This window comes from Palaemon carinicauda, chromosome 37, assembly GCF_036898095.1.
Source record: "Palaemon carinicauda isolate YSFRI2023 chromosome 37, ASM3689809v2, whole genome shotgun sequence".
In the NCBI taxonomy this organism is placed as follows: Eukaryota; Metazoa; Arthropoda; class Malacostraca; order Decapoda; family Palaemonidae; genus Palaemon; species Palaemon carinicauda.
The window spans coordinates 30,165,157-30,189,156 of NC_090761.1; the positions used below are offsets into that span (position 1 = coordinate 30,165,157).

At 36.4% G+C, this 24,000-nt stretch overlaps 1 protein-coding gene across 1 annotated transcript in view; it reads right to left on the reverse strand.

Annotated features, from left to right (window-relative positions):
• The window catches only part of LOC137629546 (serine-rich adhesin for platelets-like), a 204,555-nt gene that overhangs the window by 94,696 nt on the left and 85,859 nt on the right, over positions 1-24,000 (reverse strand). The window contains 2 exon segments of the mRNA XM_068360967.1: positions 8,975-9,130; positions 22,318-22,463. Coding sequence (XP_068217068.1) covers positions 8,975-9,130; positions 22,318-22,463 — 302 coding nt within the window.

Sequence of the window (24,000 nt, forward strand, 5' to 3'; positions counted from 1 at the left end):
ATGTTAATTAAGAATAGTTCTGGAAATGATAATAATGTAATATATAGCATTCCTTGTTCAGAGTGTAACCTATTTTATGTTGGCCAAACATCAAAAAGTATACCAGTTAGATTAAAAGAGCATCAGGTGGCCGTCTCCAGGGGTTCTCTTAATAATGCCTTGGCCTCCCACTGGTTAGGGTCAAGTCACAGAATTGGTTGGTCAAAGACGGAAAAAGTAATCCATGTAAATGACTATTTCCAAAGGAATATTGTTGAATAATTTTTTAATCTCCTGTACTCAAGGTAGAAATTTGAATCTAAGCCCAGGTCTGTTTTCCGTTAATCAAGTATTATCCTTTTATCTAAAATCTGACTTCTCCGGAATTATTAAGAAACTGACAGCTGTTGGATCCCCTTCTCCAGTATAAATACGATTTCTTTGTATATGTATTCTCATTGCTGAGTTTGATAATGTCCTGAGTGGATGAAAGTACTAACTCCAATCAAGTCTTTTTCATTTTTCCTTTCGTGGCTATAATACATTTTATATTCATCACGTGTCAGCTTTCGTGATTTCTACACACACACACACACACACACACACACACACACACACACACACATATATATATATATATATATATATATATATATATATATATATATATATATATATATATATATATATATATATTATATATATATATATATATATATATATATATATATATATATATATATATATATTATAAATATATTATATATATATATATATATATATATATATATATATATTATAAATACATATATATATACAGTAGGGTCCCGAATTATGCGAGAATTTGGTCGATTAATGACCTCGTGTAAATGAAAAATCGCGAATTTCGAAACACAACTAACAGAAATAATTCCATTGTGGCCATGGCAACCAGCAATTTGCCTATTCAAATGTGTTTACTACCCATTTCCAATACTTTCTTTGTACTATACTGTATTTCTTTATAATATCAAATTGTTTTTGTAAATAAATAAAACATTTAATATACTTTAAAGTTCTAATAACTTGAAAAATGGTTAAAATTATAACCAGGATAGGTGTAAACACCATATATTTCCCGTTACAACACAACCCAAAATACAGACAAATTTTAATGTTTGTCATATCTATTGTATAATACAACTGGTGAATAGCAAAACCATCACTCTATAGACTAGCTTGTTGTATGATTGAAAATCCAGAATTATCAAAATAAAGGCGATTTTATATCATGCGTTTCCTAAACACGCTAAAAAGCAGAATAGAAAACGACAACCAATGTTTTGTTTACGTTTAACTCTGATCACAACGAAGAAACAGACGCATTTATACATCTGTGTTTTTGAATTGACAGCAATTTTACCAAGTATAGATTATATGTTGAATTTGTTATTACCAATGTTCTAATTATTTTTTATTAGAACTTTCAAATAAATGAAATGAATGCCATTTATGAAATGTTTTTCTTTATGATGCCGCCTGAAATGGAAACCTTCCATTTGTTTACGCTCCATCTTCGATCATAATAAACAAACGAATGCATTAAACACACATGATCTAAGTCATAACTAATGATATTACAAACATTTAGTAAACATTATGTTATTACAAATATTTTACTTACCGTATCCATATAAATTCCTAAATTCGTAGCAAAGCTGGAAATTTTTTTTTTCCTTATGCGTTTAATCCAAAATAGCAAACTGCCGCTAATGACAGAATGATAATTTACGATAATTCTAAACTGTTACGAAAGATAATTGTCCTTTCCATATCCAAAATACTTTTCCTAACTTCAGTTATAAGTCAACTTGTACCCACCTCAATTATGGATCCATATGCAAAAAAGGTAAAAGAAGAAAGTACTAGGCTTATTTTTAAAGTCACCGAACAATTAGGTTACCGCTATAACGTTCGATGAGAGAGAGAGAGAGAGAGAGAGAGAGAGAGAGAGAGAGAGAGAGAGAGAGAGAGAGAGAGAGAGAGAGAGAGAGGGATGGTTTTAAAGTACTAAACAATAAATATGATAGGTTATAACACATTGGTGTTTATGTAATATTAACTGTATAGATGGTTTGAATAAGTTAAGAAATGGTGTAAACAATTCTTTGTTATTGTATTCGCGCGGAAGCTAGACATCAGCTGATGTGATCACAGCCAAAAGTAAAACAAAAATAAGTTAGCAATACTCGATTTTTAAAACACACCCGAAATTTAACAACATAAGTACATGTTTTATTATAGCGCAATTGACATTTAAAGAGTAAAATTCATTAACACTACCATTACAATTATCGTAAGGTTGGAGAAAGATAAAGATTGCCGAGAACGTAACCACATTTCTGTTTACATTTTGTCAGCTGGACTCGCACAGTTAACAGTTGATTTCATTGTTGATGTGGAATTTTATCCTTAAATAGGCTATTCATTATGAAATTATGTTAATGAAATGTAATGTTAATATTGTTTTGTAACATTTATTATAAATCACCGTATTTAGGGCTACCAATATACTTAAAAAGACTATAGATTTGATACATTTTGTAGTGCTTGACTCGCGAACTTTGAACAGCCTCGTGGATACAGAAAATTTATTTTTGAAAAATAGCGATCGTGGAAAAGGGGAATCGTGTAATTCGAACACGCTTAATTCGGGACCCTACTGTATATATATATATATATATATATATATATATATATATATATATATATATATTATAAATACACATATATATATATATATATATATATATATATATATATATATATATATATATATATATATATATATATATATATATATATATATATATATATATATATAATATATATATATATATATATATATATATTATATATATATATATATTATAAATATATTATATATATATATATATATATATATATATATATATATATATATATATATATATATATATATATATATATTATAAATATATATATTATATATATATATATAATATATATATATATATATATATATATATATAATACATATATATATATATATATATATATATATATATATATATATATATATATATATATATATATATATATATATATATATATATATAAATATATATATATATATATATATATATATATATATATGTATATATGTATATATATATATATATATATATATATATATATATATATATATATATATATATATATATATATATATATATATATAAGGCCTAGCCATGCTTAGGAACTAGATATCCAGCCTGACTTTCAGAAAGAGCCCACGTCCGACAGTCCTCTCACAAGCATCTATGTAATTCCACTCAAACTTGAATATTGATTTCTCTCCAACGTATATCGTGTATAGTGTTGTTCAATCGTTGGTGATATCATTGTGTGTTAATCTAAAAGCGAAGTGTGTTAATATACGTACATTTTAAATGATTCGGTAACCTTGTGTGCGCCCAAAAGGACAGACTAACAGTTACTTATTTGTAAGTGTAAATTTGATTTATTTTCTAGTGTTAAAGTCTCAACTTTTTTCATCAATAGTCAAAATTAAATATTTTCCTAAATTAATTTCTAGTGAAATAAGTGATTGTAGTCTTTTTTAAAGTATCATTTTGTCTTAGTCTACGGTCTAGTTCATATTTAATATTTCGAGTGATTTATTTTATATGTTAATTTTTTAATTATTTTTTTTTCCAAGATTATATTCATTTTTGTACAGTGTGTATTATTTCGATCACTAATACTTATTTCAGTGCTTTGCTTGTATTCCCTAACTAAGAACCGAAGTAAGAGGCTGGTTTTAGAATAGTTCCTGTTAAAAGTAAAGTCATCATCATCTCCTCCTCCTCCTTAGCCTATAGATGGAAAGGAATTATGTTAGATTTTGCCAGTCGTCTCTCTTGAGCTTTTAGTTCAGCACTTCCCCATTCATCATCTCCTACTTCATGCCATGTAGGCCTAGGTCTTCCAAATCTTCTAGTGCCTTGTGGAGACCAGCTGAACGTTTGGTGAACTAATTTCTCTTGGGGAGTGCAAAGAGCATGCCCAAAACATCTCCATGTACCCCTCATCATGATCTCATCTACATATGGTACTTTAATAATCTCTCTTATAGTTTCATTTCAAATCCTATCCTGCCATTCAACTACCAATATCCTTCTGAGGGCTTTGTTCTCAAGTTTACTAAATCTATTGGAGATTGTTTCATTGTCATACAATGACTAATGTCCATAGAGTAACACTGATTGCACTAAACTGATATATAGTCTGATTTCTATTTGTAATTTCAGGCGATTTCATTTCCAAATTTTACTTAACCTAGCCATTGTTTGATTTGCTTCTTTTAATCTTTCACTAAACTCTAATTCTAAAGACCCTGTATTGGAGATCATAGTTCCTAGATACTTAAATGATTCTACCTCATTAATCGTTTCTCCTTCCAATGATATTTCATCTTCCATTGCATACTCCATTCTTATCATCTGTCTTTCTTCTATTAATCTCCAGCCTATCCTCCTGTGATATTTCATGCATTCTAGTAAGCAAGCATTGCAAATCCTGTGGTGTTCTGCTAACAAGGACAGCTTCATAAACATACTTCAAGTCAGCTAAATTCCTATCAACAATCCAGTACAATCCTTCTCCACCATCTCTGACTGTTCTACGCATTACAAAATCCACGAGGAGGATAAACAACATAGGTGACAACACATTCCCTTGGAGTACTCCGCTGTTCACTGGAAATTCCTTTGATATTTAAGAGGAATTCCATAATAATGCAGGACTCCAAAAATTAGGCCGGTGCACACTATTAAAGGCTTTTTCATAGTCCATAAATTCCATCAAAGGCGGATTTCTATATTCTACGCATTGCTGTATGTGATGTCTCAAAATGAAAATTTGGTCATTGTCACTTGTTCATCTCTCAGCTTTTCATCAATCTCTCTCTCCAGTCTCTTTAGAATAAACATAGTATATATTTTCATAACAACTGACCTAAGTGTTATGCCTCTGTAATTATTGCAATCAGTAAGGTCTACTTTTTTGCTATTTTCACAAACTCTCCTGACTCCCATTCATCAGGTTTTGCCTCTGCATGACACATTCTACAAAATAATCTTTTAAGTAGTTTAGGAGTCACTTCATTTTCGACCAGAATAATCTTGGTAGTTATTCCATCGTATCCCGGGGCTTTCCATCCCTCTAGTTTTTTTAGGATAGCTTCGACTTCAGACACAGTGAATTCATTCATGGACGCATCAAGGTTTTCATCAGCTTTAGGTATATCAGTAAAATTATTCCTTTCATATCTCCTATTCATAACCTCACTAAAGTGTTCCGTCCAACATTGTCTTTCTTCATCTTCTGTTGCTATAACAGAACCATCTCTCTTTTTGATGGGTATATGCTTCTTCTTTGCTCCAGTCAAGATTTCATTAATAATTCTATGAGCTATTCTACACCATAGCCACTTCCTGAATTCATAGCTTTGTCAACCTCATCTGCTTTACTGTCTAAATATTCTCTCCAGTCATTCCAGGCTTTTCTTTTGACCTCACTGTCAATATCATAATACCTAGCATGCTCTACCTCATAATTTTCATTACTTCCTCGAAAATTTTCAACAATCAATTTTTGTCTTTGTCTCCTTTTTATAGTATCCCAAGTATCATCCAGTTTTGCTTTGAGTGTAAAGTAATGAGACCTTTAGATATTAATTGTTCATATATACTATTGTCTGGGAGTTGTGTATTTTTCTCAGAGCTTAGAGGTTTTCTCTTGTGTATCAGATTATGTTATATAATGCAGGTAGGTTTTAGAGCTTGGGAATATACGTAATTCGCTAATCGTAATATAAATTTTTTTGGTTCCCAAAACATTGGTGATAATAGGGGTGTGTTTTGATTAAAGGATTGATCAGTTTAGTGTTGACAGGAATCTGTGTATTGATAAGATATATATATTTCTTTAGAGGTATAATTTTTGTCAAGTACAAAATGGCGCAGTTGAATGAACAGGAGTTTTAGGAAAACCCAATTGTTCCGGTATTATCAGAAGGTAATGTAACTAAAGTTCAGTGGCTCGCTATTTCAATGGCATGTGGTGGCCAAGCAACTGGTGGGATCATTAAAGCCCAAATCAAGTGTCTAGCCTTAGAAGCATTGATAAACTCGAGAAAATTGCCAGAAGATATTTCAGCAACTCACGATCTTTTGGAGAAGGCTGAAAAGCAGAATTTGTAGAGAAGCAAGTATCAGATGACCCACAATCTGAAGGAATGAAAGCAGAAACGAATGTAGAGGCTGAGATTAGACGAATTAGAGCAGAAGAGAATTTGATTAAGTTGAAGATGAGGGCAGAACGGGAAGAAAGAGAGAGAGAGGAGGCAAGAAAAATTGCGAGATGAAAAGAAAGAGAGAGAGAAGAGGCAAGAGACTGCAAGACAAGAGAGGGAAATAGAAGAAAGAGAGAGAAGAGGTAAGAGAAATTCCAAGACCTGCAAGGGCAATGGAAGAGAGAGAGAGAGAAGAGGCAAGAGAAATTGCAAGACGAGAAGAGAGAGAGAGAAGAGGCAAGAGAAATTGCAAGACGGGAAGAGAGAGAGAGAGAGAAGCAAGAGAAATTGCAAGCCATGCAAGGGAATTAGAACTGTTGAATGTTTGAGCAAAGCTGTCGCCAACTCAGACAGGTGTGACCCCTCCTATGTATAATCCCGTGTTTGATGTGACGAAAGCACAGCAGTTAATCTCGAGATTCACGGAAAAAGCTCCGATGAGTTCTTCGATCATTTTGAAACGATCGTGTCAACAATGGAATGACTTCTGTTATTGCAGTGTCTCCTTCTTGGGAAAGGACGCAGTGCGTATCTTGCCTTGTCTCAGGACCAGAGAAAGGAGTATCAAGAAGTTAAGAGGAGTGTGATGCAAGTGTATCAGATGACCCCTGAATACTATAATGAAAGTTTTCAAAGTTTGCAGAAGGACGAGAAAATTACTTTACTGGATTACACTTATAAGGTACAATGATATCTTAATTTGTTCCGGGACCTGGTTCGTGTGTTAAAACGATCATATGTTGGAGCAAATATTCCTATAAGAATACACTGTAATTTGTATAATTCGTTCTACAGCCCAAAAACCTATGATAACGCCTTAATAAATTACTACACATAATTACACATAATAACAAAATTGCATTATATGAGATTTAAAAATGAATAATTATAAAGAAATACATACATACATATATCAAGGCACTTCCCCCAAATTTTGAGGGGTAGCCGACATCAAACAAATGAAACAAAAAAGGGGACCTCTCCTCTCTACGTTCCTCCCAGCCTGACAAGGGACTCAACCGAGTTCGGCTGGTACTGCTAGGGTGCCACAGCCCACCCTCCCCCGTTATCCACCACAGATGAAGCTTCATAACGCTGAATCCCCTACTGCTGTTACCTCCGCGGTCATCTAAGGCACCGGAGAAAGCAGCAGGGCCTACCGGAACTGCGTCACAATCGCTCGCCATTCATTCCTATTTCTAGCACGCTCTCTTGCCTCTCTCACATCTATCCTCCTATCACCCAGAGCTTTCTTCGCTCCATCCATCCACACAAACCTTGGCCTTCCTCTTGTACTTCTCTCACCAACTCTTGCATTCATCACCTTCTTTAGAAGACAGCCATTTTCCATTCTCTCAACATGGCCAAAAAATAAATAAAAAGGGGTTTTTATCGTCCCATGACCTTAGAGAAAGGCCAACGCAGGTGTAGGCTTTGCTACGCAGGAGGAGACGGACGGTCGGCAAAGAGGTAGAGATGGTGACTGTGATAAAGTACCGTAACTTACTCTAACTTACACTACGTGAACTTTAACCTAACTTAGCTTATCTATTTTTTTTTTATTTCTATATTTTATATTTTTTTACATTTTTTTTAAATTTTTGATCTCTGATTTTCATCACTTTCACTCAATTCAATCTTAGTTTTCTTTGCTTCACTTTCTTTCTCTTCATCATGATCACTAGACTGCTTTAATGGCTGCCTTTTGCTTGATGATCGTCGAGAACGTAGACATATTCCGGCCATATAGTTTAGCCAGATCACTCACACACACCGCGCTCATGTTTTGTTATAATTTCTTGCTTAAATTCTAAAGAAAGTATTGCCTTCTTCCTTTTCTCACCACTACTATTACCTGTACCGAAACTAAGCTTCTTAGGACCCATGATTATACGGAAAATCAAAAATGAAACGTGAGAACAGGAAGATAATAAGCAATGTTAATAACGGATCGTGCAGAAAACAACCACACGATGCGCACGAGAACAGAGAACTGACTGGCGTAAACAAGAAACTGCGACCGACGCTTCGAGAAAATTCTGCGTGTATGGTCTACGTCGGATGTTGGAGCATGACTTCAGGTGACGAGATGAAAATTTGATTGAATTTTACTTAGGATACTGGAACAATCGTATGCAAAGGCAATCGTATGTCGAGGTTCCACTGTAACTTCTAAATAACTGCTCATTCAATTTTGCATCTTTGGAAGTTTGCAAGGTGGAGGTTTACATGTAAAGGACTGGATGAATTTGCCTTGTACCTGATACAATAACATGCTTTAGCAACATTTGGGGGCATATTTGATAGTTCCTGAACTAAATTATTATTAAATGGAGAAGATTTACAAATCCAATAAGTCAAGCTTAATGCTTACAGAGCAGGCCCAAACAACCAGATCAAACAAAGATCTAATATTGAGACTATCATGTTAGAGTGGTTGTGGTTGCTTAATATTTTCCATTTTAAGGCTGAGAAGGGTTCGTTTCCCGATGTATGCAATTAGATTATCTGGTAAGGTGCATTGAAATAAAGTTTTTGGCATATGTATATTTCTAGTAACCTACACACAATAGCACTGAGTAAAAATAAGGCAAAAATGTAAAAAAAAATTATACTAACTTGCTTAAAACCCATTCGTAGTGTTTCGATTTCTTTCTCCAATTTATGACGAAGATTTTTCTCTGACTGCTCTCTTCTGTCTGCTGCAAGTTGCAAAGAAACAAGTAATCTTTTTAACTGACCTGCTTGCTCTACAAGGTTCTGCTTTTTACGCAACTGGAAAGAAATGAAAGTGTGGTATAGGATTTGGCTAATAATAAAAATTCATATATCCTTATATGAAATGTTGTATACTGTAATGAAATATATCTCCTATTCACACAGAATGAAGAACATTACATGGTTACAGAATATACATGCCTATCATAATTCAAAGTACATACTGTAAAATAATTATTGAGTTATCAAAAGAAATCTTTCATTTTAAAATCATTATTTCAATACTTATCCAATACTGAACTCATTTGCTTTATAGTTCTGAGTGGTATGTCGGCATTAAATTTAAAAATAGAAAGTTTATTTTGTTTCATATTAGTGTGTACTGAGTGATTACACTCAATCACTACATCAGTTGAATTTTGAGCCCAATAAATAGTGAGGAGGAAATTAGTATATACAGCATATTGAGTAAATATTGAAAAATGACAAATTTGTAAAGAATTTGTATTTTTCCTATCTAATACAAACCTGTAGTTATTTTTATAGGGATTATCTTTCAGCGAAGCTAGAAAGTTAGCCATTAGACTTTTAATGCAGCCACCTATATCTACTCACTCATCTGTAAACGACGTCACTTTTTTACTGCAGGTAGGACTTATCAAGGGATAGGTGTTGGCAGGACAAATTGTATATGTAACAACAGGTTTGTATTAGGAAAAATACAAATTATCTCCAAATGTCATTTGTTCCTTCACTAATAAAGCTTACGTTATTCATTGTGATGATTCACCCTTAGGAGGGTGTTAAGTCCAACGACTGGCTTGGTCATTGAGCCGGATGCTCCCTGTACAGTATTAGACTGTCCCTAGAGGAGAACCTTGACACCTCTCTAAATAATCCTGTGCAACCTGTTTGGTAGCGAGAGATAGCAAATGAATGTCTAGGTAAGCATATTCCAAGTTAAAAATAGGAATCTTCATTACATATATAGACGTATCTCAATGCTTACCTCACGGTAAGCATTGGGGACGTGTACTGGTATAAAATAATAACTATACTAGGTTACACAAGGGAAATAGGTATTACATGCAGTGGAGGAGGCCACCTTGCTGAAGGAGCCCTGGTGCTATTTCCTGAGAGAGGGGAAGATGAAGAAAAGAAAAGGGCCATTCTTATTCATTCATCCCAGACTTGATCCAGTTAATCACTGCCCTCAACCCTCTGCTACTTGTCCAACAAGGAGCCCGAGGTGTTCTTAAACCACTCGTTGTGCAGCCACCACAGGACCGATTAAAAATGTATCAAGTCTTCTGTGGGTCACATCTTGCAAATGGTGGGTGGTGAAGATCGTCTGACGCTTCCACATGCCCACTTGCAACACTCCCAATACTAAAACGTTGCGTTTAAATGCCTGGGACATAATGATGCCCCTGACATCATGAGCTCTAGGTTGTTAGAGCAGTCTATGGCCTTGCAAATCCATGATGAAATGATATTCTTGGTGACCCTCCTTTTAATTCTACACGTACTGACAAACAGGGCTGACATCTAGGGCCAAGTTGCTGCCATGCATTTAAGATAGCTCAAACTCCTCACTGGGTGGGCATAGTAACAACTAATCTGGGTAATTGGTTACAGAACGTAGACTCTTAACCTAAAATGGCCTGAATCTAGGATACAGTATCCCCGGATTTTGAGTCTTTGCAATAAACTGAGTGACGAAGCAGAGTGTCACCTCCTCCCCATCCTCTTGAATGGGTAATGTCATATGAGAGACCATGAAGTTCACTGACTGCAGAAGCTAAAGTGAGCAGAACGCCGTCTTCAAAGTCAGATTACGATTTGTTGCATGGTGTGATGGTTCGCAGGGAGGACCTCATACTTCTATATACTGTATTTGTCATATATCAAATTCTAACATCCTAAAGCCTGCCACTCTTTGCCCTTGTAAACAACAACTTTTAATCTTTCCCTCCCTGTCCAGGTCATAATATCATTTCAGAGCCTACGTTGTTGATTGTCAGATTAATCTAGCCTCCCTTTGTTATTTAAATTGAATTTCTGCTTATCCCAACCTGAACATATTTCTCCTTAACCGTGTTGGAACAATTGTATTTTTCCTAACTAATACAAACCTGTAGTTATTTATAGGGATTATCTTTCAGTGAAGATAGAAGATTAGCCATTAGACTTTTAACCCCTTGAAATTTCCGCTTGATTATTCACTTATAGTCATCTAAATAATCGACACATGTCCCTTAGGATAAATCAGCTTCCCTCTAAAACCTGATTTTCATAAAGCCACCGTATAACCATATCCCACGATGGGTGTAAATTAAACATGTACGCATTTCAAGATTCAAATTCCATCCGACAAGTCCAAATTCAATGACCAACATTATCCTCTGCATTCTTATTACCCTGAACTCTGCTCCTTCAATATTAATAACTCTGCTCCTTCAATATTAATCTCTCAATGCATTTATGCATGGCAGATTAGTAAAGTACCAAAACAGATTAATGTTATATATAACAAACAAACAAACACACTCACTCACTCACTCACTCACTCACTCACTCACTCACTCACTCACTCACTCACTCACTCACTCACTCACTCACTCACTCACTCACACTCACTCACTCACTCACTCACTCACTCACTCTCTCTCTCTCACTCTCTCTCTCCTCTCTCTCTCTCTCTCTCTCTCTCTCTCTCTCTCTCTCTCTCCTCTCTCTCTCTCTCTCTCTCTCTCTCTCTCTCTCTCTCTCTCTCTCCAGAATCTACACAGTCTATTTTCCAGGACTCACCGTCCCTTGAACTCTCCTGGCCCAATGACAAACCTTCAAGGTAGGACTCGCAGCCTCACTTCGCCAATCTCCTGATGGATGAACTTCAGCCCACTCTCAATGCTACTCCTATGTGACCAAAAAAGGGAGATGACCTGCCTTAATGCCACTAGAACTCTGCTTGCACTTCCTTTCATAATATGAAAGGAAGTCTTACACAGGGTCCAGAAGTGGATTTACAAGCCAAACTCAATCTGATCAACTCCGTTGGGTGTTAATTCTAAATTCAACCTGACAGTTCCCCTGTGCTTTTGCCCAACTAAAATTAACTGCTCACTCCTGACACTAATTGTGATTTCTATGCAGTGCTCTCCGTATGTTGAATGTTCCCTACCTGATCTTGAAACTAATTCTAATTTTACTGTGGCACTGTTCCTGTTAAGTGTGAAGTTGAATATTGTGAGTAAAAGGACAAATTAGAACGAAGGAAATGTGTTGTTGTTACCCCCCATAAACAGAAGAAATGAACAAAGGTAAATTTAAAGAAAGGATTCTTTAACATGAAATATGAGTGAAAGAATTGTCAAGTATAATGGTCCTTTGAACAAAGTTGTTAATTCACAATCCTGCCTCAGTTATTGATATCCCACAGACTAAGGGTTAATAGGGGAACTACACAAGTTGTATGTGGACCTGTGTGCAGTCCAGGACCCTTAATCAGAAAAAGATTGGATTCTCTCGATCTACAGTGAGCCCTCCATATTCATGGGGGTTAGGTAACAGAGAAAGGCTCAAAGATTGAGAATCCAATAATACCTGTTGCCCTAGGGTTGGATAACTTCTAACCTAACAACTCACTGTACATTGCCTACGTACGGTCGACTAGCACACCAATTACAGATAGTCCTTAAGGTACGAACATCAGATTTACAAACGCAATCTACCGCAAGTAAAAAAATATGTTTGTATACTATGTGGAGTTATAATTTTGAAATTAGCACCACTTCTGACTGGGTCATGATGCCACTGCTGCCACCCTGGATGGACAGCACTGACAAGCTTTATTCAAAATCAATTGTGTTTGCTACTGTGATCAGTGAAGATATTTGTGTATTACATGCGCCATATTTTTGTCTAATTTCCGTAAATCACAACATTAACTATGGCTGATAAGTAGACTGCTATTGATAGTGCAAGGAAGCACAAGAAGAGTGGTGATAGTGGTAGTAGTGTAAAGAAATGGCAAGCCATTTCAATGAAAATGAAAGTAGCCATTATCGAAACTAGATAGCAGTAAAAGATGGCAAATCTTCCGCATGCATATCAAGTTAATCGTTCAACAATTGGCAGGATTTATAAGACGACACCGAGTTATCCGATGGCGGCAAGTTATCCCGAAGTGTTGCCTGTCTCCCTTCATCATATCTGCGTGCCCGAAAGAAAATGATTTGAAAACATAAGTTACACTATTTAATTGTATTCTCTATCTACTATTTACAGTAAAATGAACTTTAGTATATATTTGACTGTATTGTATAATATAGATGAGAGAGAGAGAGAGAGAGAGAGAGAGAGAGAGAGAGAGAGAGAGAGAGAGAGAGAGAGAGAGAGAGAGAGAGAGAGAGAGAGAGAGAGAGAGAGAGAGAGAGAGAATCGTACACTATGACATAAGAAATGGATCTCATCAATCTTAGATGTCATAGTGTGTACGTAACTTATAGTAGGGCATTCTATTGTTTATTTTACCTAATACAGTATATAGAGTAAATTTACTGTACTATATTTGAGAGAGAGAGAGAGAGAGAGAGAGAGAGAGAGAGAGAGAGAGAGAGAGAGAGAGAGAGAGAGAGAGAGAGAGAGAATTTGTGTGTGTGTCGTGCCTCAGCTGATCAACGATTGCGTTGGTCATAACATACCGATATCCTCAATTTCTTTTTTTTCCAAAAAGTGCTTTGCTAATTTAAGGGTGTGTCTTAACACTTGTAGCGTCTTATGACACGGGAAATATGGTATGCAAAATCTCAAGCAGACTGGAATAGCATTTTTAGTTATCTTTTTTATTTGAAATGTTCACTATTGTGAAAAAGTGTTAAGCCTGTTATTCTCTAGAATGAGAATCTGGTCAAGATAGTAGATATGTGTGCCCCTTCTTGAGTGCTAAAACACAAGAGTGAAAGACAAACCCTGGTTCAATGATGATTGTATTATTATTATCATTATTGTAAGCTAAACTACAACCCTAGTTGGAAAAGCAAGATGCTATAAACCCAAGGGCTCCAACAAGGAAAAATAGCCCAGTGAGGAAATGAAACAAGGAAATAAAAAGCTTCAAGACACAATCAAATTAAATATATTGATAAGAGTAACATTAAATTAATCTTTCATATATAAATTAAAAAAGATTAAAAAAAACAGAAAAAAGAAAAAGAGAAATAAGATGGAACAGCATCCCTGAGAGTACCCTCAAGCAAGAGAACTCTAATCCAAGACAGTGGAAGCCCATCATACAGAAGCTATGGTACTACCCATGACTAGAGAACAGTGGTGTAATTTTGGAGTGACCTTCTAAAAGAGCTGATTACCATGGCTAATGAGCCTTTTCTACCCTTACCAAAAGGAAAGTAGCCACTGAACAATTACAGTGTAGTAGTTAACCCTTGAAAGAAGAAGAATTGTTTGGTAATTTCAGTGATTGTCAGGTGTATGAGGAAAGAGGAGATGTGGAGAGAATAGGACAAACTATTCGGTGTATGTGTAGAGCAAAGACAAAATGAGCTGTAACTAAAGAGAGGGATCCAATGTAGTACGTCTGGCCCAAAAAAAGGAACCAACAACTTACTACCAATACAAGTATGTGTTTAGTTGGAGAAGCAGGAGGCCTATCATCTTTGGAATGGTAACAGATCAGATTTGACTTGGAATAACTATACTAAGCCAAGAGCTATTGTTCAAAGAGTTTATGCTTCATCGGAAAAGGAATAAAGCTTAACAATAAAAGTAACCCTTTCTGGCAACCTTACATCTGCACTCTTTGGTGTGGACTTAACAGCTCCTCCTATACTTACACCAGATAGCTCCCCCACTCACTGTCCAAAGGAAACGGAAACCCCTTCTGGCTAATGTATTTGACAGTAAGCAAGAGTACTGTAATGAGAAATTATCTTCTTCATTTTTGTTTCCGAGGCTAAACTAACTGGTTTAGCTTTTTGGCCCCATGAAATTAAAACTCTCTTGATGGACCTTGATGCTTAGGTATGCTCTAATGGCATTTTTCCTTATGCATTTTATAAAGACCACTGATTTCTTAGTTCCCAAGTTGTCAGTTATTTTCTGAAAGTTAGAAAGGAAAGATTCTTTGTGCACTTGGAGTTAAATTGTAATATTACTCCATTAGATCAATGAGTTTGTTGTAGCTCTATCCATGCTGATTACCACCCAATTTCCATTACTCCAATATTATAAGATTTTTAACATATTTTGGCAAAACGTCTAAATAGGTATGCTGAAGGTAATATTCTGTTGCCTCGTTTTGCAATTTGGCTTTCGCGACTGACTTGGAGTATATAATGCTCTTCTTACAATCTCTAATGCTGCTGTACAGAAATTCCCTGATTGTGGTCAGGATGTTGATATGATTGGCAGTGAAATTAGTGCTGCCACTGACCGTGTTAATCATGAGTCCCTTGTCTTCAAACTCAAACAGTTGGAAGAAAGTTGGCTTTTCTTATCATCATTATTATATATTTTTAAGTAATAAAAATGCAAAGAATAGTTGTTGATGGGCACCATAGTAAGTATAGGAATGTGATATTTGGTGTTCCTCAGGGTAGTAAACTTCGACCCATTACTTTTCATATTATATACACATATATGGTTTGGTCTAGAAAACAAGCTCATTGCATATGCAGATGACACTACTCTCTTTGCCTTAATTCATCTCCTCTGAATGTAATCTGGGGGTTGCTGAATCCATTAATAGAGATCAAGCTAAAATTAGTGCATAGTGCTAATTATGGGGAATGAAGTTGAACCCTAACAAAACTCAAAGTATGATTGTATGTAGGTCAAGGGAGAGTAGGTCCTCAACATTCAGACTAATATTAATATTTAACTGAATAAGACTCCTTTAAGATTTTAGGTGTGATTCTTGAATGTAAATTTACTTTCAAGATTACACATTCGGTCTGTTTCTTCAATTGCCAAAAATAGCTTATTGAGCAATTCTTTCAAGATTTTTGGAGTTCAATCAATTTCAATAAATTTCTTAATTCTTTCATTGAACCTTGTTTTGAATATTATTCTCCTGTCTAGTCTCCAGCAGCTGAATCTCATCCTAATTTGTTTAGACAAAAACTTGCTGTTTATTCATAATCTAGATATCAACCTCCAGTACCATCGTTCACTTAATTTTTTCTGTATGTTGCATAAAATTTTTCACAATTCCGACTATCCTTTGTAATCAGATCTTCCCATCCTGTACCATCCTACATGTAATACTAGGTATCTAGTTAATTCCAACAGTCATGCCTTCTCCAACATAAAGCGCAATCCTACATGGCTAATACAGTGGTAACGTGTTTGCTCAGCATTCACATGGCAGCAAATGATCCCAGCCCCGGACAATAAGTTTAAGCTGTTTACTGAGGAGGACATTGCTATCGTTGGGCACCACAGTGAAGAGTTGGGCTTGGCCGGCTGACATTCTGGTGAGCATCTATTCTGATGGAACTGGAACTGAAACTAGACATCTTTACCTTTACCTTTACACAGTATTCTACAAGTTTTATTCAAGCTGTGACCAGAATGGGGAATAATCTTCCCAATTAGGTACCTGTAGTTGAAATTGTGGAACTTCAGAAGTTCACTTTTGCAGAAATTTTTATGTTGAACATGCTGACATAAGTTTCTCTTCATAGTTTATACATGGAAGATCTATTTTAACTTTGTTACTGACCGTAATATATTTTATATTCATTATTCGTTACTCCTCATATAGTGCATTTCCTTATTTCCTTTCCTCACTGAGGTATTTTTCCATGTTAAAACCCTTGGGCTTATAGCATCCTGCCTTTCCAACAAGGGTTGTAGATTAGGTAGTAATAATAATAATAATTCCTCACTTTTAAGGTCTGCCTCTGCATTTTCCTCCTCTGCATATTCCTGTACTGAAGGTGCCCAAATGAAAAATCAGCCAATTTCCTGGTTTGTTTACAACTGGATATGGAGGCTGCTGTGCGTGCATGCAGAGGATTCATTTTGCCAATATATGTACTAGTGCATACATACGAGTCTTTCAGTCGAGAATCATGCCAAGCGCCATTTTGGGAAAAATGGTTTTATTTCATTTTTCACGGGTTTTATCCTTGTACATCACATTCCCGTCGAGAAAAATGCCAATAGCACCCTCCAATATGGTCTATTTACTGTTCAAACCCACCCTATTATCACCTCTCGAAGCACCAAAAACGAGACGTAGTTCTGTGAAGTAACATGACACCTCCAGACTCACGGTAACTTATGGCACTTGGCTGGTAGCTTTTCTTCAGTCGAGAAAGATATGTGTGACGTCACAGCGCCCTCGACCAATCATTTTCGCTGTACAGCGTCAGCTGAGTAAAACGCAAACAACACGTTGTGATTGCGAGATCGTCTGATTATTTCCCTGATTTCGTTATTAATAATAAGTGTTGTGCTTTAATAAGATTATCAATATGACGGGAAAGCGTCGTGGTCTGTTTGAGAGCAAAAAAGAGAAGGGTAAACAGTTATTAACAAAGAAAAAGCTAGTGAGAGAGAGTGATGGAAATTTTTCTGTTAACAGTTTTTATGGCCATCCTTTGGAAGATTATTACCAAAGTTCGGCAGAAGAAAGTGACGAAAATGTCTATGTGGAGTTTACTAAGTTGATTGATATTCTGCCAGACGATTCTTTAGTAATCTAAGTGTGTGAGCAAGGTCTTGAAGTGAATGTAGAGGGTAATAAAGGGAAAAATAATGAAGGTAAACCTTTTGTTGGTGACAATACTGGCATTATTGTTTGTGAAGAAAGACCTACAGGGAGTGTTAGGGGTAAGAAAAGGCGTATGTGTTTTACTGGTGGGAAAGGGGATAGTGATTTGGAGTTCTTTGATGATCCTAATTACAGTGTAGGAAGTGAAGAGGAGGCTATCCCTCCTCATAGGCCTAAGGTCATTCCAGTACCCATTCCTTCCTTTCCAACTCCAAGTAGTGCCAGTGCCACTCCTCAGAGGCCTAGTAGTAGCGCCACTCCTACTGAGTTAAGTGTGGACGAGTCTCCACACCCAGTTGTGCAAAGTAAAGGTAGGCTAAGAATAAGTTGTCTCAAGAACTGGAAGTCCAGTATTGCCAAAGAAAAAAGGAACACGAGTCTATCTTATGAGTACAAAGTGAAAAAGACTGGTGAAAAGAGAACAATGCCTGAAAAAAAAGTGGGTCCGCCGTGCACGTATCCTCGTAGGTGCTTTACTGTGTTGGGTGAGGAGGCTGTAAACAAAATTTTTGAAAGGTACTACAGGCTTGGGGACTATAACTTTCAGACGGCCTATTTACACAATTGGATTACCCGCAACCCAGTTAAAAGAAAACGTACCAAAGAGGAACATAGTACTAGGAAATGGACATTGTCTTATACCGTCTGTTATAAGGGGAAAGTGACTAATGTTTGCAAAACTGCCTTCCTCCACATACATGGCATTACCAAGATGCGGGTCGAGAGCGCAATGAAGAAATTGACTGACACTGGGACCATCATTAAAGACAACAGGGGTTCAAACCCTAACACAAAGAAAGTGTGTGGAGAGGTTCTAGCAAAAGTGCATGAGCACATTCAGATGTTACCAGTTTGTACTAACTATTACTCACGTGCCTCAAACCCAAACAGACAGTACCTTGAATCTCATGAGTCAATAAGTAGTCTGTACAGAATGTATGTACTTTGGATGTGACGTTATAACCCAACAGTCCAACTTGTAAAAGAGAGGTTTTACTACAACATCTTTGGGACCCACTACAACATTGGTTTTCGGCCAACCAAAAAAAGACTCTTGCAAGGTCTGTGAACTTCTGACTGTTGCGATTCAGAATGCCAAAAGGGAGCAGAAGGATGTCACTGCCTACCAAGCACAGCAAAAGGAACACAACCAAAAAGTTAAGTCGGCCAGTGATACCATGAAAGCGGCCAAGAACCTTAACGCAGACTGGGCTTGTCTTGCTATGGACTTGCAGCAGACAATGCCAGTACCCCGTCTGTCAGTAGGCCAAGCCTACTACAAGCGGAAGTTGTGGCTATATAATTTTTGCATTCATGACCTCAAGCTTCAAGAATCCTACATGTTCCTGTGGGATGAGACCACTGCCTCAAGAGGTTCCATTGAAATCAGCAGCTGCCTACTGAAGTATCTGCGGACTCATTGTTTATCCAAACCGGACCATCAAAGGAAGATGAAAATCTTTGCAGATAATTGTGGTGGCCAAAATAAAAATGTCACCCTAGTGTGTATGCTTCTTCGGTTGGTTCATGAGGGTCACTTCGACCGGATTGAGCTGTGTTATCTGGTATCCGGTCATTCATACATGGCCTGCGACCGGTCTTTTGGTGTAATTGAGAGGGAATTGCGAAATTATGACTGCATCTACAACATAGATGAATACACTCATGCCATTGCTAATGCCCGCAAGAAGAAGAGGTTCCCCGTCTATGCGATGAAACGCCAAGATTTCATCAACTTCGGAATTCTCTCCACAATAGGCGTAAAGAGGCTTCCTAAAGGAAAGCAATTTAGTAATGCTTCAGTCATTGCCGTAACTTCAGAGTACCGCAACGGGTACCTTGTCAAGGAAATTCATGATATGCCTGATGATCATGCAGTTAAAGTCAGTCTAGCAAGATGTGGCACTTCTACCAGCTTTGACCTATCCTCTGTAGAGCTGCCAGTAATGTACGAAGAGGAACGGATTATTGAAAAGGATAAGTTGCAGGATCTATCTGACCTGAGTCAGTATATTTTCTATGTGGAGGGTGCATGGATCAGAGATCTTGTCACGCGCCAGAAGGTGCTTTACAACTCTCAGGTAAAGCAGCCTGAACCTGAGCTGATCATCCCTGACGACCCTCATGCCGATCAGATCTTTGACGTCTATGATTCTGTTCGGTTTTATCCTTCTGCTCCTGGTCCCAGTGGTCAATAGTTTTTCTGCTCACTGACCCATGTGACGACTTTTGGCCTGCCACTGGACTACTCTTATGGACATTCTTCAAAGAAAGACGCCTGGATTATCTTCACACACATGATGCATCTGCTGGTGGTGAGTGTAACCATTTTTTCCCCTCATTCATTCATTATTTTCCATCAATATCCATCATTGTGCAGTTAAATTCATCCATGTTCCTTTGGTAGAAATTTTTTGAGGGTGTATCAGGCAGCTGACCCCTCTCATTATACTATTTTTTTTACCTTTTTACTCATTTATGCATATTTGTGTATTATTGTGCCAAATTATAAAAAGATTTTTTATCAATGTTTTATTATGTAGAAAATTTGAGGGGGCATCAGTCAACTGACCCCAACATATTCATGTTAAAACATTACAAAACACATTACAGACATATTTCATGCATAGTTAGAATATTTAATACAACAAACTTTCGTTTATAACTCATTTACTAGCTTATAAAGGGGAAAATGCATACAAAATAAAGGGGTTAGGTTAGGTTTTCCCACAACTGCCAAAAAACTGTGCATCGTATTGAAAATATTTTAGGTTAACTGTGTTCTGCATAAAATTTGCTACTTTTTATAACAAATATGAAACTCCTAGCTATTATATTTACCGAGTAATTCGCGATTGAAAATTGGCAATTTTCAATCGCGATTTCTGACACTTTTTAAAAATGGCGCTTGGCATGTTTCTCGACTGAAAGAGTCATATATCACTCTCCAGTTAACCGCTTTGAGCTAGTGACCGAACTTTCAAGAGATCAGAGTACACTGTCATCCAAAACATGATGCAAACAATCAGGTTCAGTTGAAACTTTGTTCACCCTCACAAGATTTAAGGGACTCACACGATATTCCCCCAATCCACTTACACATGCATATTACGAGATTGTTAGGAGTGGAGGGATATTAGGATCCAGACTACCCACTCGGTCTTCAGCCTCGCAATCTAGTTGTTTAATAGGGCTACTAGGATTGCAGCAATACAAGGGTTTAGCAGCAGAAGTGTCTAATGTAACTGAAGAATTTGAGGCTCTGTGAGAGGCTATTAAATCTGTACTGCACAGTGAACTTTCAGATGCCTTTATAGATCAACATTACTACGTATCTTTAAGAGATGATTTACTGGATTTCTAATTTTAACAAAGGATGTGGATTATCTAAAAGTGGAAGCCTGTCATTATTGTCGCCATCCCCACAATAATCCCCTAGCTTAGTCTTCCCGGGATTTCCTCTGAATTAAAAGCAAGTTCCCTTCAGCTCTTTGAACTTTTAACTTGATCAGCAACCATTGAAACATACTTTTCCATAAGAGGGAGCATGAGGTAAGCACACTCTTCCAAACAGTTATTTAAATCACAGTATTGCAATTAATACGATAGACAAAGAGAATGCGGATCATGATCTCCCAGAAATAATTTCCTTGAACACTTCCCACACTATTACTGTAATAACAAATCAAGGGGAGACATCTTAATACTCAGTAATAGGTCAACAATCCAGACAACTAAATTAAACCATAAAAGAGAGAAACTAAAAAAACAAAGAGACTCTGTCACATCACTTTTGGGTTCCTTACCACTTACCTGAGGAATGTTCTATCCCTTTACTACGGGCACATGCTTATTGAAGGGGAAGAAAATGGGAATTGTTTTTTTTAATTTTATAGGTTATTATTCATTAAACTTAGCTTCTATATACAGAGCAATATGGACATCAGGAGAGTTCATAGAAATAAAATAACTTGGTGTATAACATAGTTAAATAAATAACAAATAAACTGACCAACCTCAACTTGCCCATCATAAGAGCCCTAGCACCAAGTTTTAACTTATGAAGCTCCACCAATCCAATTAGAGTATAGGATTAGGAAGATCACTTAAACTCTCACCACAACCTACATAAAACTTTTAAAATGTTGTGCTGTATTGAACTTTATGAAAGAAAAGGCAAGACTGTTCGAACTGACTTCAAGCCTGATACTAGGAGCTGATTGTTATGGTCTAGAAAGATCTAAATGCAATGGATGAAAAAAATAGGAAAGACTTATGCAACTGGCACAAATATAAATATAAGGTAAAGCCTGGAATTCACATAAAACCTAAACTTAGTCAAAAAAATTTCAATAATTGTTAGAACTGGAATAAAATTTCTTAAAAATTAACCTATTGCAATTAACCAAAATGAAATCTTTAAAATAATGCATAAATCTCATACCTCTTCTTCAAGTTTGACAACATTAGCTTGAGCATTAGTTAACGCTGAATCCAAGATGTCTATGTGTGTTCGCTGCTCGTTCAATGTTTGCCTTTGAGCCGTTAATTCTATTTCTTGCCTTTCCTTTGCTGCTATTAATTCTTTATCTAAAAAAAAAAACACAAAAATATCACAATAAAATAAATAAAATAAGGAAAAGAAAAGATCAGAGATGCAATATAGTAATGCTGATGCTGGTAAATTATATGAATTAAGAACAAAAGACAATCTAAAAACAGCCCATCCATGAAAAATACCTTGAAACAAAATGTTTTGTTAATACTCAACAGTATTTAGAAAGGATTATTTTAGATTCTACCTTAGTTGGGTATTCAAATGATATTTGAATCCAACATTTGAAGCTTTTAAATCCTGAATATTGTGTAAAAAAATGGAATGTGCTGAAATAGCATCCGCAATTCTATGTGAACTGAGTTCCTAAACACGTGGGCCCAGGGTTTGTAGCCCCGATAACATATATTCACAGTACACAATACAAAAGAAAAAGAGAGAGAGAGAGAGAGAGAGAGAGAGAGAGAGAGAGAGAGAGAGAGAGAGAGAGAGAGAGAGAGAGAGAGAGAGAGAGAGAGAGAGAGAGAGAGAGAAATATGAACTTTATGCTTAAATAAAATAATTTCAAAAGTAATTTGTATTTTCTCTAGCTATACCACCTTGAGACATTTAAAATAGGGATATGTCTTTACTGGCCCTTGTATGACCATTGAACTGTTAACTAGGTTAACAATTGTTAACTGGCCTTTCACAAAATATGTAGCAACTTTTGGTCTTAGGCACAGGACTGAGAGGGATACTTGAGGTGGGAAATTTAATTTAAAGGATTCAATTTTGTAAAGTTAGGAACAAATACAAATTGCATTTAAAAAACTGATTTGTTCCTACATGTATACATACATTCCATAATTTACATCGGGAGACTCCCTATTTGGCGGAAGGGAATCCCCTAAAACCAATCTGGACATATCTTTTCTTCCCTGGATATATTAACATTCCTGGTTCTGTATCCAAGCAAGGAATGTGACACCAGCAGCCTCCTAACAGTCGATCATTGGGATGTAGAAGCTGTTAGGACCTCACCCAGTTTTGGCTTAAAAGGAAGTTAGTACGAGAACTTAGAAAACTTATCTTTGTAACAGGGAGATGATATCAGCAGTGTCAAACCATCACATTAATTGTGTTTGTTAAGTCACCGACCCATCCTCCCACTTGCACGGAGGACGGAGGAGTTGCTTCTTAGTAGACGTCTACAAGAAAAGTTACTCCATCATGTGACTGAACAACTTCAAACGTCCAACCACAGTGTAATGGTTGCTGCTGCTGCATCAACTTAAGGAGACAAGAGACTTATTTTGAACAGCTTACCTAGACAAGATGCACATAAAAGCCCATAAGACCGCTGGGAGTGCTACAAACTACCGAGATGCCACTTAAGGACCAAAGGAAAAGGGATAAAAAGGTCTGTGAGTAACATTTGTATGGTACTGTACAGTGAGGCAAAGGTGGTCTGGCATCTTCAGAACACCGTTAAGCTACAAGTTCCCTGATGAGTTGATTGGAAGGCTACGGGCATGGCTAAGCTGGTGATAATGAAATGACCAAAACAATTGCACATATTGTGTCAATCCT